Consider the following 15,729-nt stretch of genomic DNA (forward strand, 5'->3'; position numbering starts at 1 on the left):
AAAGAACATACAGTCACATTACTGACATTTAGGGTTAAACAGATGAGAAGGGGAAAGAAGTGATATATAAGTAAAATTATATATAATTAAGACCTCACAAAAATGTCCCATGTATCTAAGATAACCACATGTAGATTTAACTACAACACACAAGTAGGTAGGACTGAGACGTTTTTGTGTGCAGAAAGTTTTTACCATTTGTTTCCTGTCTTGTACCACTGTGTCCTGTGTTATACAAAGTCCAACCTGTCCCCACGTGTTGCTTGTCATGTGACTTGTGAGCCACGCTTTTCCGTGTTCTGTTATATATATATATATATATATATCTTCCACATGCATCCCATGTCATCTAGCTCAGTTGCCTTTGTATTTGGTGTGTTTGATGAATGGGATGCTCCTCTGTTGCTCGGTTTGACACATTTTCTATCTAATCTCAGGGATCTGTATCAAGCAAAAGTGTTCTTAAGGAAGCAAAATTGTCTCATTTGATTTACAGGAGAATGTGCTAGTGCCAATTCATAAAACAAAGCAAGAATTCAGCGCCTACCCAGCCGATCTAAGACATAAATATTGGGGATTCCGTCACACTATATGGTCATATATTGCTTAGCCTGCCAGTATGTCAAAGTACCCCAAGTCCTATATAAATTGCTTACCAACGTACAGAAAGAAATTCAGAAGATAGTATATTTTTAATATTACTACATTTCTGCCAAAAAAAAAAATTTTAGATGTGACTTAACATTTTAGCCTTATAGTGGTACATAAAGGAGTGTGTTGAACTCTACACCACAGGGCCTCATGTGTGAACCCATGCAGGTCCCACTCATTAATACCCACAACACATGAAGTTGTGTCCATGTATTAAAAAAATGACATAAGAGCAGCTTCAACCTAGACACAAGGGGCAAAAGGGTGCAAAGTCGTGTGGTCCCATGGGACTCGGAGTTAGGTTGTAACTACTCCTGTAGTTTGCTTTGTCAATTGGCATGCGGTGCATTTTTTGTACATTTTAGTAAAATGTCCCATATTTAGTAACGAGTAAGTTTTAGGAGGTCTTGGTTCTTATTGAACTTTAAAAAGTACAGCCTGATACACATCCCTGCATTGCTATAACTAGGACTTCACCGTTACACCAAATCAATGTGTCCTCTTTATAATTGTCAACTTACTTCTCACTTATGTGGTGACAGTGTTTGGCCAGAAGGCCTCTCTTCTCTACCTAACAGTTTCCTGAGTTGCTATTGTAACATTTATTTTCTGTCACTGTGCTTCTTGTTGATCCCTAATATGATACTGGAAATTGTTTACTTTTTCCACCAAGGCAGTGGACATAAACTCAACTTGCAAGGTCCAATAGTATAGTTAACATATAATCAAACAATCTGAAATTAGTAAAACATGCATAACACCAGACACCAGTTCTATGTATATGCAAAATGGACTCCAACATGCATTCAAAAAATAAAATGGAATTTGGGGACTAGACTGTTACTTAATTAAGTCAAGGCAACTTCCATCACTGTATTAGTGCAGTACCTTTCATCACGCTCCAACTTTGTGATGTTCCTTAGCTAACAGAGGGACCTAAGCCTATAACACCACCAATATGAGCACAGTTTTGTTTTGCCACAGACACAGCACTAAAACATATTTATATTTTATATCTCCAGATTGAAGTGCTTTCTTTTATAAAATATGTCAAGGACATGGTTCCCATGTATCATTTAAATAAGGAGTCCCATTTCTTATTATCACGATCAGATAGACCACTATTCCACTATTAATACCAGAGGGTAATAGACTTGACACGGCAGTATAAGTAAGAACCATAATCTACACTTTTTTCATGTTTCGAGGGCATGCAAGGAGAACGTGGATCACCTGGACCTCAAGGAGAAAAGGGAGAACTGGTAAGATACAAAGAGGCACTACATGGCTACAGCTGCATGAGGGTAATGTGTGTACAGTATACATATATCCTAGTTTAAAGCGGGTAATTTTACAGTAATTAACAACTTTACACCCAAATGATCAAGTGACCCAGCTTGCCTCATATGGGTTGGTATAGAATTCACATTGATAACTTTCTTTAGAGCTGTTCTATGGTTGCCTTGGTGTGGTATAACTAATTACAGAATATTGAGATTGATAAATAATGACTCAAGCATTAGTTATATAACAATAGGTGCTACAATCTGTTGGGGATTTGGACATTTCATTCTTAATTTAAAGGTCCTCTGGGGAGTCTGATATGCTTTGTCGTGGAACATAGGAATGAGCTGTTCCTCATTATTAGGTTACTCAGCATATTGTGGGCTCTCCAAACTATAGTTTCCAACAGATATATCCCTCATATGTAAAGCGCCTCTCCCACTGGGGCTGTATTACTCTGTGCTAGTAGCCCCTGCCCACAGATCTTCTGGATCTCCATTAAGTGTCACTTGATGGTGCACCTGATAAAGAGGGAATACTCCTTAGTGATTACTAAATGCACAAATCTTGCACGGCCCAGATGAAACAAGTAATCCCAGATGCAAAAATGCATTATGTTATTAATACCATTACAAACCCAGCTGCATGAAGTAGGATTTGTGGGTTACCTTAGTGATATCTAACTTAATGACTTAAATATGAAATAGGAAGAGACAACCCAATGAGCTTCTTATGAAAAAAACAGCTTGTTTCTTCTAAAAATGTGTAGTTAACGTGGTGAGATTATGTGAACATATCTTCATTGATTTAAATAAAACAATATCATAATTAAACAGCGTTTATGTGTAAAGTTTATTAAAGTATCAATATTTTGAAAGAACTTGAACCATTTTACATAGTACTGCTGTTTATAGTATGATCGAGAAGACTGGAAACATGATAAATGTATGGGAAAAAACTGCGATGTAAATACTTTTCATGTTTTATATATAGGGACCTCCTGGTCTTCCTGGTTACCCTGGGGCAATGGGACCTCCAGGACTCCAGGTAGGTACAAAATGTTGGGGCCGGTTGATGAGAACTAGATTCTCAAAATCTTTTAGGTAATTCTCTGTGTCACCTCTATTTGTATCTGCTTCTATTTTTTTTCATTTAGATAAACATGGGTTTCAAAATTCATTCAGGGGTTCTGGTTATCGCTTTCTTCAAATATATTTAGCTTTTTCAGAGAATACCTGATTTTCAAACTGTATGGTTTGTTTTTGACAATTATATTTTTTCTTCCAGGGCAGTAAAGGAGAGAGAGGATACACTGGACCAGGAGGAGAAAAGGGAGAATCTGTGAGTTTGTGATAGTGTTGCATGCCTGGCACTTACAGTCATGTGAAAAAGAAAGTGCACCCTCTTTGAATTCTATGGTTTTACATATTAGGACCTAATAACAACCATCTGTTTCTTAGCAGGTCTAAAAATTAGGCAAACACAACCTCAGATGAACAACACATGACATATTACACTGTGTCATGATTTATTCAACAAAAATAAAACCAAAATGGAGAAGCCATGTGTGAAAAACGAAGTACCTTATTATTCAATATCTTGTAGAAACACCTTTAGCAGCAATAGTCTTTTCCTGTATGACTTTATCAGTCTCTCACATGTTTGTTGAGGAACTTTGGCCCACTCTTCTTTACAACATTGCTTTAGTTCATTTTGCAGGTATTTGTTTATGCACAACTCTCTTTAACCATTCTGTTGTAGATCTACCACCATGCTAGGGATTATTGTCATGTTGCATGGCCCAATTTCAAGCTTTAGCAAAATAAGCCCAAATCATGACCCCACGTGCTTGACAGTTGGTATGAGGTGTTTGTGCTGATATGCTATGTTTGGTTTTTGCCAAATGTGGAGCTGTACAATATGGCCAAACATTTCCACTTGCTGATGATCAATTACTCAAGGGCATTTAATTAGCAGCACCTCTCTGCTACTTAGCATCTTAATATTTTAATTCCTATGGAAACAGGAAGGGCGCTTCTCCATTTTGTCTTTATTTTTGTTGGATAAATCATGACACAACATAATATGTCACCTGTTGACCTCCTAAAGAACATATGATTGTTATTATATCCTGCTATGTAGAACAATAGAATTCAAAGAGGATGTACTTTCTTTTTCACAAACTGTAAAACTCTATATGTGTCCAATTTGTTGGCCTGCTGACTCATTAGAGTTGATTCACTGGATAATTTGTGGATGTTCAGTGTTGCTGACCTATTGGATTTTTGTATTGCTTTGGGGAGGGGTCAGAATCTAACCCTAAAGGCATTTCTATGCACCTGCTTAAATGGGAGTGAGATGATCTACTTGAACCAGAGGAGTATGGCGTTTGTAAGATATTTATGTTAGGTTTGTCAGGTTTTATTAAAGAATTATCACCTATCCCATAAAAGAAGTGTAAGAAGTCCCTGTCACTCCCCAAAATCTTACTCAAATGCACACACATAACCTATTGTTTGTCTTTGTCTATCAGGGCCCCCCTGGGATACCTGGAATTCCTGGGCCTGCTGGCCCTTCGGTAAGTAAGCAATTTGCCTTTAACAAGTGGGTATTTCCTGCAGAGGTAATAATGCTGTTATCTCCTTTTACAGGGCCCAAGAGGAGAACGTGGAACTCCAGGAGGCCCTGGAGTGAAAGGTGATCAGGTGAGCATTAATATATAGACCTTAAAAAATATACTAGGCTCTTGAGCGTTTCCTCACTATAAAACATGTCAAATACATGCACCTCATGTTTTGCCCATTATGTTTTTAACACTAACAGTGTACCTCCATTAGAGTGCAGATGGAATGATTGTTTTTCCTCTTTATCAGGTGCACCGTCCATTCTCCAATCATCTTTAGACTTTTTTTCAGATACACACAACCAGCCCATATGTAGATAGGGAGGAAAAGTTAATAACTATTAGGGGTTGGTGTATACGTGAATGAGCTACTCACAGGCATTTTATTGTCATGTCTGCCATTCTCAACATAGAGACTATAGGACCCAAGGAGTTTATTAGTATTCTACGTCTCACTTATATGCTCTACAAGAAGATAAATTATTTGGAAAATGTTAAAAAGTATTAAATATAATTGTAGAACAAATGTGTATTTGTGGATAAGAAGTGATCCTTGCACAAAATAATAAACGTGGTCTTATTACCTTAGCAGCCAGAAAAAATCTTTTTTTTTTTTTTTAAAACACATAATTATCATAGTATATGATAACAGTTGATATTTTGGTCATTTATTGGATAAATGGTTAAAATTGTGGGTATTGCTGTTAAGATTGTTAGATTGAAATGGGTTCAGAAATACTGCCTTTTAATTAAGGCAGAAATAACTTTTTGATTTGAAGATTTATGTTTTTTATGTTTATTAGGGATCAATACAGAATACATGACACTGTAAATAAAGATGTATGGCTTAAAATATATTTTTCATTGCAGATACCCAATGGTATATATTTAAATTGTTGTATAGTATCTTCTTGAGTTGTCTTATGTTGTAGTCATAAGACTTAGAGAACATAAATCATACAATAATTAAAGAAATTAAGATACAGCGCATCGTGTTTATGTATTGATGGCATCTTAGCATTCCTTAAAGTGTCAAGGTAATTTCCAATGTGGCCTGATCTGTTCTGTTCTTGCTCTACAGGGATTTCAAGGCCCTCCTGGATTCCCTGGACCTGCAGTAAGTACTAGAGTAATTTAAGAAAATGGAGGACGGTATTAGACTATACCCCTCTAGATTGTGAGCTTGTTTGAGCAGGGCCCTCCTCACCTGTTGTCTCTTTAAGTCAATTTGTTAGGTTACATACTACTTGTTATGTCCTGTCTACCCATTGTACAGCGCTACAGAATTTGATGGCGCTATATAAAACAATAAATAATAATAATAATAATAATTACATTTTAATTACATAATGTGTCCGCTTGATATGACACTTTCTTATACAACCCTTTCAACTGCAAAATGGATATGTAAACTGGACAATTAGAAGTTTTAATCATGCTTCTGTTTTAGGGTCCCCCTGGATTTCCTGGAAAGCCTGGGTCTGCAGGACCTGCTGGCCCACCTGCTGAGAAGGTGAGACCCACATACTTCAAGAAATCTCATTAAATAGGACCTGGCTACATTGAACAGAGCAAACGTGTTGACCAAAGAGAACTATATAGGAAAGGGTGTATCATGCACTGAGAGGTGGAACAGTACATATTACATAGGGGTTTAATATGGGTTCCAGGGTGAAGTTATATGAACAAACAAAAAGATGTGTGGACTTGTGTGGACTTGGCTGCCGGTGGAAAATTTGTGTTGGTTTTTGCATTCATCATTGGGGGGAAACATTTTCATCGTATTCGTCGCAATTAGCCTGTCTCCGTCTTCGAAGACAATTCGTCCAATTGCATTTGTCTGTCGGGTTACGATGGAAACGAAAAGTGACAAGGGTACCCGTACCACCAATATAGTGATACAATAAGTATATAATAAGTGTATAAAGTCTAATATTTAACAAAAAAGTACTTCCCCCATTCCACAGCTGCAACCCTAGAACAACATTCTCCGGGTGTTTATACCAAAACCACTTCCACTTAGGGGCGCTCATGTTTTTTGCGGGAAAAAAAAGAAAAAACAATAATAGTGTAGCCAATAACAGCAAATGTGATTTCTTAACCCCTTAATGACACAGCCCGTACATGTACGGGCTCAAAATGCATTGTTTTCAATGGGTTTAGGGACTGCCCATTGTCCTTAAGGGGTTAAGTTGTGGTAAGTGTTGCACCCACAGTCGTTCTGTGATATTCAAACTCTTCTCAATATCTTTGAATCGAGATATAGTGATAGAGAAAACAAAATTGCGCAGTATTTTTCACCAATACAGTAGAATAAGAAGATGAGCGCGCTTGACTGTGTGCTAATAGGCTGTAAATCAAGCTGTAGATGAGATGGTTTCAAAGATTTCTGGGTAGTCTTGAAAAAATAGTCCTCGGATGTTGTTGGATTCTCCAGGTACTTCAGTGTTTTACTCCAAAGAAGAGCAGGAATGTGCTGGTGCCAAAATTCTTCAAAAAAAGTGCAAGTGCCATGTGTCTCAGAAGAAGGAATCAGGAGTTAATCATATGAATAGATTTATCGTGGAACACGCCCCTTAGAATATTTAAAATTAGATCATGTATATAAACATAAATTTATAAGAAACAAATAAATAAATAAAAAACAGGAAAAAATAAAATAAATAATAAAGTCCCGAAATAAATCCTCTCCAAATGTGCAAATCCTCAACACGTAGAAGTTGTATTAAAATGGCGAGATTCTCCTCCTCTTAGTGTACTTAGATATATATATATTTATATATAAAGCATTGTGATTTGTGTTTATGGTCATGTTGTCTAGTCCTTCAGAGTTAACTCTTTATTCTGTCCCGTGTTCAGGGCTCAGAGGGGCCTCGCGGCTCTCCAGGACTGACTGGCCCACCTGGCCCACCAGGACTTCCTGGTATACAGGTAAGTTTGACCCTTACAAGTAAATAATTACATTGAAAAGCCGTAGCATATACTTGAACGTTATTACCTTTCTGTGTCTAGGGACCACCTGGAATTGAGGGATTAGATGGCAAGGATGGGAAGCCTGGCCTGAGAGTAAGTATCGCATCAATAAAAGGATAGGATACGATGATGATGGGTAACACCTAGTGTAAATGAACTGAATAATGTAATAATATTGCTAGCCTATGTTTACTTTAATTTCTTTGCTTTCATAGGGAGAGCCAGGACCTCCTGGATTACCTGGGATGAAGGGCATTCCAGTGAGTGAATTGCTGTACACACTTGTCCTCAACTTTTGTATCTAGAATATGCATCCATATGCATGTGAAAAAATAAAGAATCCAAGTTTAAGTTTAAAAGTCGAATTGATCATTGGAAAACTCTTTTGCAATAATCTTATATATATTGTCTTAAGCAAGGGAGATTTATTTTGTTATTTTTTCAGGCAGTCTGGGTGCCAGTCAAATCCTTTGCATATGCAGACCACCAACTAAAGAACAATGTTCTAAAATACTGTTTATTTTTCAGGGATTCAAAGGGAAAACAGGTCACACAGGTCTGCCTGGGCCAAAGGTACACAATGTTTTTATGTATATCAGCTGTTTTACTGTTCTTTAAGTTCATAAGACATAAGAACCCTCATCTTTGGCAACTTTGCTGTTATGTATTACTGTTTACTTTTGATTTGCATGAACAAACAATGTAGCAAGAAACTGTATAGTGTGATGCAAAATTATTTTACAAATTATTTTACTCTCAACTTGTAACAACACTGGGGGGGGGGCAGTCCACACTGCTTATGTTTCTTGTGCCGCTTTCTGAGAGCTAGCATTAAATATAGTTGGAAGATTTTATTTCATGCCCTCTTATTGTTATTGATGGGTAAATGCAGAAAACCTTATATCCAAAGACTTGTGCAAATGTTGTTTTCCCAAGTGTCATGTTTGGACTTCCATTCCAGGAGTTACCAATGAGGTACATTTTTAGATCTATTGTGTAAGGCCAATTAACTTGACATACTAAGTCTTAATCACCCAGAGGGACCATCTGACTCATGAAGTCTCTGGAAGAAAGATCTTCATTCACTAAACATGACTTCATTAGAATTACCACACAAATTAGCTCAGTCTAGGTAATTTCACCAAATTATCATATGAATGGCTTCAATAGTGACCTCCATGACTGGAAATGAATTGAGTTTATTTAATTCACTCCTACACTATATTAATTGGCATATAGAATATTTACTAAAGTGCTTTATTTTTTTCAATTTGAAAGAATTTATATCATACTCACAAAGTATGTATATTACTCACAGAGTATGCATTCTTCTATAGAGGGCTGTCAATATTAAACTGTTAGTAAGATAAAACCACTGTTTAATACTGTAAGAGAACTTACCTTTTCTTATTTTAATAAAGGGAGATTGTGGGCCTGCAGGACCCCAGGGAAGTACTGGAAGGCCAGGGGCAGAGGTAAGATAAGTTTTAGATACTTTACTGACCATCTGGAGATCCTCACTCACCTTGAGCTAACTGAATTCAAAAATATTTTTTTAGGGTGATCCAGGCCCCATGGGACCACAAGGACGTCCAGGGCCTCCGGGACATGTGGTAAGCCAAAAAAGGCAATGGGAGGATATTAAACTCCAAAAGACTTCCATTTTTTCTTATATGGTGTCTCTCTTCTAGGGACCTGCAGGAGCTCCTGGACAGCCAGGCAATCCAGGACCACCAGGACTGGTAAATGTTATTAGAATGGGATAAGGAGTTCTCATATCAGGAACTCACAGGCATAATTTTTCCTAATAAGCACCATGCTTTTGTAAAATTACAAAGTTTATAAATTTTACTTTAAAGTAACAATAAGTTTAGCGGCTCTTGAAACACATCCTTAAGGTGTTATACTAGCTTGGTGTTCAGTTTTATTGGCAGCCTGGTCACCTCACAGATTTAGAGTACTCTCTAGCATTGTATGGACATTGTGTTATAGTTATTCCTCCTGAATTTTCCATTTTCATAGGGAATGAAAGGTGACCGTGGAGCAGCAGGTGACCGTGGTCTTATGGGCCTTCCTGGTGAACCGGGAGCCCCAGGACATCCTGGACCTGCAGTAAGTATCAAAGACATAATTTGTGTGTAATATTTCAATTCGCTTATACAGGAAGTGTGAAGAAGCAGCTTTCGTAGTTGAGTTAGTTTTTTTTACTTTTATCTATGATATGGTAGATCAATCAGAAATTTTAACAAATTATCTGTATAACCGTTTCTTTGTATCTTTCTATAGGGCGAAATGGGAGCAGATGGATCTCCGGGTAAAGATGTGGGTAAAACTGTATTATAAGCCATAATATGATCTATTTCTTTCTTCTGTGTCCCATGCTCTCTATTGATCGACTTTTTCTGAGTCTTTCTGTCCCACTTCATCTTCCCTCTTTCATTTTATCATACTCTTCATTTGCAGTTTAAACTATTCATAAGCAAAAAGCATAGTACTTCCTTTTACCCTCTTTTCTGATTTGTTTTGCCTAAGATTGTCTTTGCTTTGATAATACACAGTGAAACAATTGTAATGCTCTTATATTCTATATTTCAAATCATCTCCACTTTTCATCAGGGTTCGTCAGGACAGCCTGGAATCCCTGGTACTCATGGACAGAAGGTTAGATAGCATTCATGTTATTGTGGGTTTGGGACTCAACAGGTGTCACAAAATAATAATTTGTAAATTATTTTCCCAAATGTTACAGGGAGAACCTGGCGTCCCTGGCTCAGCAGGGCCACCAGGTGAGAGAGGAAGGCCGGGATTGCCAGGGGATTCTACCAAGAGTTCTGCTATGGGTATAGTTGGCCCTAGAGGTCCTTCTGGGGAAAGGGGAACCCCTGGCTCACCTGGGCCTCCTGGTGCCCCAGGAATTCCGGGAACTCCAGGAACAATGGTAAGAGAGGCGCAAACATGCATTCTCATTTCATGGATGAGTTAAATGCCAATCTGAATGTTGCAATGTGAATACATCAGTTATTGCTACTCTTTTTGTCTTAAATGCAGTCTCTTTGCATATAAATATGATAAATTTAAATAACATAAAAATGTATGACTGGATATGATCTTTTGTCTGCTATAAGCAGAATATATAACATAATATATTTTGTCTTTTTCTTTTCTAGAGTGAGCCGGTCAATTATGATGAAATTAGAAGGATGATAAGACAAGAGATGATCAAGATCATCGATGGTATGATTACCTGATGTATCTCAAATCAATACCAGCAGCTCCACTTACATAAAGCTAATTGAACATAGCATTAACTAGTTTATTCTTTAATACACATAATCCGCAGCAACCAAAATAACTCTTGTATTTTAAGTGTGCCTGGAATACTCAAGCACAACCTGCTTTGTTGAGAAAAGAAGCAAACATCTAACCCCTTAACCATCCTTAAATAACCTCATTAGGACTGTGTTTTTTGTACAGAAAAGAAGTGTAGGACAGTGTAAACAATGCAGTTCAAAATATGACATGTTGCTTATGGTATATCCAATAGAGAGGATGGCATATTATGCTCGCATGCAAACGCCAGTTGAGGTGGTTTCTGCACCCGGAAGACCAGGCCCACCTGGGAAAGATGGAAGCCCTGGACGTCCAGGAACCCCTGGAGCCCCAGGACTTCCAGGACAGATTGGCCGTGAAGGACGGCAAGGAGTTCCTGGAATGAGAGGTGAAATGAACCTTGTATATAGATTGTGTTTTATAAACCCATTTATAAATGTTTGGGAGGTGAATTATAGACCAACCAGCACCAGATCTACTCCAGTCTACAATTCCTATGGTGTTCAGGCAGTAATAGCCCACTTTATAGCTGGGGTGTCATTGAAAATATATGACTGGATAAAGAGTCATCCCTATGCAAGCGAATGTGAATGTAGTGTGGTAATAACTAAATCTAACTTCTAATTCAGTGGTATATAATGTAGAATGGGAACAGTGCAATAGGTTTATATGATACTGTCCATGTGTTGGCACTCAACAGGGTAAAATGTCACTGGTAAACCCCCTGCCTTCCTATAAATGTTAAAAGGCAGTTTATTTCAACTTTCTGTGGTGCACTAAATTTGTGCGTTTTAGAAGTTATTTGTGGCCTAGAATGTGCATGTAATAATGTGTTCAACTAAACTATGCTAATAATTAGTGCATCCCATTGAATCACTTAGCAGAAGTACTTTTCTATTGATTACAAAATAGCTTTTTTAGCTGCTACTGTCTAGATGACAATTTAGAGTTTAATCAGGGAGTTGAGTTACAAACCCAGAATTTTTAATCACTGTTCACACCAATTAAGGTTTAGACAAGTAATGGAATTGAACTCATTATTTAATGCAGTGGTTTCCAACACTCGAGAGTCCTCGAGCCCACTAACTTGACAGTATTTATAATCCCACACTCTTTTTCAATAAGGAGATTCATAAAACCTGGACCATTGGTGTGCCTTGAGGATGGGGTTGGCAACTGTTTTCTAATGCAATACCTTTGTGGAGTTGGAAAAACTGTGATTTAAATGCTTTTGGCCATGAAAACTACACATTCATGAATCCTAGCACATGACTATCTCCACGGTTTTTATAAATAAATACTCCATAAAAGCCATAGGAGGAGAGCTATACAAATGATACACCAATGTAGGTAGAAATGGTTATAAGTTTGTTTTCTGTTATTTACAGGTGAACCTGGAACAAAGGGTGAAAAGGGTGCCAACGGTATTGGTGTGATGGGTGATGTTGGCCCACCAGGACCACCAGGTATGACTTCATTCTCACATTTATGCATAGGACACGTGGTCACGCGTTTAGACTGGAAGAAAGGAGATTTAGTCTAAAGCAGAGGAAAGGGTTTTTTACAGTAAGGGCAATAAGGATGTGGAATTCTCTGCCTGCAGAGGTAGTTTTATCAGTCTGTACAGACGTTTAAACAGCAACTGGATGGATACTTAATAAATACATAATATTCAGGGATATCATCTTTAATTATGGGGAAACAGTCTAATGATCCAAGGAGAAATCTGACTTCCATTTTGGGGTCAAGAAGGAATTTTTTTCCCTGGTTAGTGCAAAATTGGAAAGAGCCAAACTGGGTTTTTTTTCCTTCTTTGGGATCAACAGCAACAAATTACTAGATATAGGAAAGGCTGAACTTGATGGACGCATGTCTTTTTTCAGCCTATGTAACTATGTAACATTTTGAGGCACTTGTTTGTGTTACCTTACTTCTCTGTATTGGACCTAACCTTATTCTATTTCTGGTACTAATCATAGGACCACAAGGACCTCCAGGATATGGCAAATTGGGATTACCAGGGCCAATGGGTCAGCAAGGTATACCAGGTATACCAGGACCACCCGGGTCAAATGGTAACCCAGGGAAAGAGGGCAGATGCAACCCATCAGACTGTTACAGCATGATGTCAATGCAGGATTACCAGCCCAAGAACATGAAGGGGCCTGGGAGATAAAAACAAAATCCATCCACATCACCCTCAACAATTCTTCTACTGGATCACCCAAGAGCTTTGTCCCTCTTCCTTGCCAGAGTGACCAGCAGCACATTATTTTGTGTAATGTTTTATACATATTGCTCCGTACCGTGAGGCAGGATTTTCTGGCAGAGAAGGGGGAAATTAAGTTAAATCAACCTTGTATTTGTACCCAAGTCCTGTTTTCAATTCAAGCCGTGGTTCTGTCATTACCTTTTTTGTTGTCTGATGTACTTTCTTTGTTGTCTTGGGACATTCTGCTCCTTGTTAAGGTCAACTGTACAAGCTTTGGTTGTTAGAGCACACCCCATTTCTCATATGCTGTGATTTGGTCAAATGTGAGGAAATAAGGTTAAGATTTGTTGACTCAGCATAGAAATTGATCACCCAGATGGACTGTTGTATCAGACAAATGTTTTTACCAAAAAAAAATGTTGTCCACACAATTGCATTGGAGAAAGGCAGTTTCCTCTAGACTTTGGTTAAGTCTCTTTGAGTTGTGACATGATCCAGATACTCCGTTATATGAGAATAGGCCTTTTCAAATGGGAACCTCCAATTCATCTTGTAACAACTAGTCCAGTTTTCATGAGGTGTTTAATCTGCATCTACATCTTGTAATAAAGTGTTCTTTCTGATCACATTCGTTATTTACAAAAAGATTTATGATTCAAAAATTGTGTAAACAAAAATGCAAATATAATCCAACATGTAAAATTGTGCACTTGATCTTTCTTTGTATTAGTGCTGCAATCTTTTCTTGTAAGTCTTCTGCAGTACATGAGATAAACATAATGATTGTAAAAGGTGTGAGGAAGAGCTGGTATGATACAAGTGAAATCTGTTATAAAATTGCCTCATTTCTATTACCGAATGCAGCATTTTGGATTATATTTGATCATCTTCAATGGAGAGAACTTGTAAAAACACACAATAATTTTTTGTATATGTCTGTTTCTTGCTACATTGATGTATTTACATCCAATTTAATTTCTGTGGTCACAATAACCTCATGAAAATTACATTTATTGGTGCTGCCTTTCAGAAAACTAATATTTTCGCTTTAATGAAATCATAATATTTCCTCTTCTCGGCAAAGGTTGAGAAAGAATGGGGTTTTTTTGCCAGGTGTACAATTGCCAACACAAGTGTTTTGTTTACATTTGTACATATTTTTTACTTGTTCAGAATATAGTATAAAGAACTGACAAAACATGATAGCAAACGAGAACTGTATATTTAATATGGTCTTCCCATTTATTAACGCTGTAAAGGTCCCCAAGGTCCTACAAGAACCACATCAGTCATTTTTTATTCAGGACTTTATCTTGTCTGCCTTTACCACTGTTTGTAGTTGTTGATGCATTATGTTGGTAAATAAATGGAAACCTGGTATACAAGTGATCCATTTGAAGGTGCAGAAAGTTGGTGTCCCTGTGTGGTGTTTCTTTATCAGTTAGTACTACAAGGGGAAGGACATCCTTATCATGTGGAGCTTTGCCCAAATTGAGCTGACTTGATCTCTTGATACATCAAAGTGCCCATCGCTGGAGGGGAACGATTAAGCTGCTTTCTTTCTTCTGTCAAACCAGCCTGATCCAGAAATCTGCACAGGCTTGCATAGCCATAGTTTGTACCCGTTATTAATAAAATATATATGCCAATTAACTAATATGGATGTGCTACCTATTATTATTATTTCGTTCTTCATCCTTAGAGAGACTCCCATCAGTCTATGTACAAAAAAAGAAATTACTGGAGCTCAAAGAGATACAACATTGTCTTGCCAGGGTCTGAGACCATGCTTACAAACTACGTACTCTACCAGCGGAGATGGCATACTAACATGAGAGGTGCAGACATGTTTCATGAGATTGTTCTTCACTTAAAAAGCTACTCAATTTAGGAAGATATATACCCACAAATTATTGACACTGTCACAACAGATTGCACTTTGGAGACAGGACGCAAGCGCCCCAATAATAAAATGTACGTGGAACTGGTCTCCTTGACACGGCTTGCAGGTCTTATAAATCAAAATATTCAGTGTTCCATTTTATCTACCAGGAAGTTTTTTTAATTAGCAAGTTCTGTCTATTCTATATACTTGGGATTAATTATGTAAAGAGTAAGATCACCCATATCCTGAAGGAAATTGGGAACTCATTTTACAAATATGAATCCCTTTATAACATAGTCTCACAATACAAATCTGAGCAAGAAAGCCTCAGATTATATAAAATGCATTTGTTTCTTAAGACACATATTTCACAAACCCTAGATCTCAAACAGGCCACTGCCCTAGAGGACCCCATTCGAGAGAAATGAATGTATGTCAGCTTTCTTCTGAGACAGGGTTGTAACTATAAACCACAGGGCCCAAGTGGGAAAATTGTACCAGGGCCCCCCAACTTCGCCAAATAACATGTCCCGCAGTGCCATCTTTGTCTCCAAACAGCTCACACACTTACACATTTATGCTGCCACAAAAACGTACACACACATATCCACGTACACACATACACACCCACGCTAACACACAAAAACTTACACATCTGCATCTATGCTAACACACATTCATGTTCAAAATTGTTCACAAAGGGCCAATCAGACTAGGACCGGCCGAGTCCTTTATTGACAATTTTGGACATGGCAGACAAGTGGTCACAGA

The 15,729-nt window shown here is 37.7% G+C and overlaps 1 protein-coding gene across 1 annotated transcript in view; it reads left to right on the forward strand.

The window, feature by feature from the left end:
* Positions 1 to 13,037, forward strand: part of LOC149301082 (uncharacterized) — an 82,282-nt gene extending 69,245 nt beyond the window's left edge. Inside the window, exons 37-57 of the mRNA XM_089484608.1 lie at positions 1,860 to 1,913; positions 2,929 to 2,982; positions 3,223 to 3,276; positions 4,469 to 4,513; positions 4,587 to 4,640; positions 5,640 to 5,675; positions 6,009 to 6,071; positions 7,418 to 7,489; positions 7,571 to 7,624; positions 7,747 to 7,791; positions 8,060 to 8,104; positions 8,953 to 9,006; positions 9,091 to 9,144; positions 9,223 to 9,273; positions 9,554 to 9,643; positions 9,818 to 9,853; positions 10,281 to 10,469; positions 10,699 to 10,765; positions 11,076 to 11,249; positions 12,250 to 12,327; positions 12,841 to 13,037. Of these exons, the coding sequence (XP_089340734.1) occupies positions 1,860 to 1,913; positions 2,929 to 2,982; positions 3,223 to 3,276; positions 4,469 to 4,513; positions 4,587 to 4,640; positions 5,640 to 5,675; positions 6,009 to 6,071; positions 7,418 to 7,489; positions 7,571 to 7,624; positions 7,747 to 7,791; positions 8,060 to 8,104; positions 8,953 to 9,006; positions 9,091 to 9,144; positions 9,223 to 9,273; positions 9,554 to 9,643; positions 9,818 to 9,853; positions 10,281 to 10,469; positions 10,699 to 10,765; positions 11,076 to 11,249; positions 12,250 to 12,327; positions 12,841 to 13,037 (1,566 nt within the window). The remainder of the gene's footprint in view (positions 1 to 1,859; positions 1,914 to 2,928; positions 2,983 to 3,222; positions 3,277 to 4,468; positions 4,514 to 4,586; positions 4,641 to 5,639; positions 5,676 to 6,008; positions 6,072 to 7,417; positions 7,490 to 7,570; positions 7,625 to 7,746; positions 7,792 to 8,059; positions 8,105 to 8,952; positions 9,007 to 9,090; positions 9,145 to 9,222; positions 9,274 to 9,553; positions 9,644 to 9,817; positions 9,854 to 10,280; positions 10,470 to 10,698; positions 10,766 to 11,075; positions 11,250 to 12,249; positions 12,328 to 12,840) is intronic.
* The last annotated feature ends 2,692 nt before the right edge of the window (positions 13,038 to 15,729 follow it).

The sequence above is a fragment of the Sceloporus occidentalis genome, unplaced genomic scaffold (genome assembly GCF_023333645.1).
Source record: "Sceloporus occidentalis isolate IW3139 unplaced genomic scaffold, rSceOcc1.0.p SCAF_22, whole genome shotgun sequence".
NCBI lineage: Eukaryota > Metazoa > Chordata > Lepidosauria > Squamata > Phrynosomatidae > Sceloporus > Sceloporus occidentalis.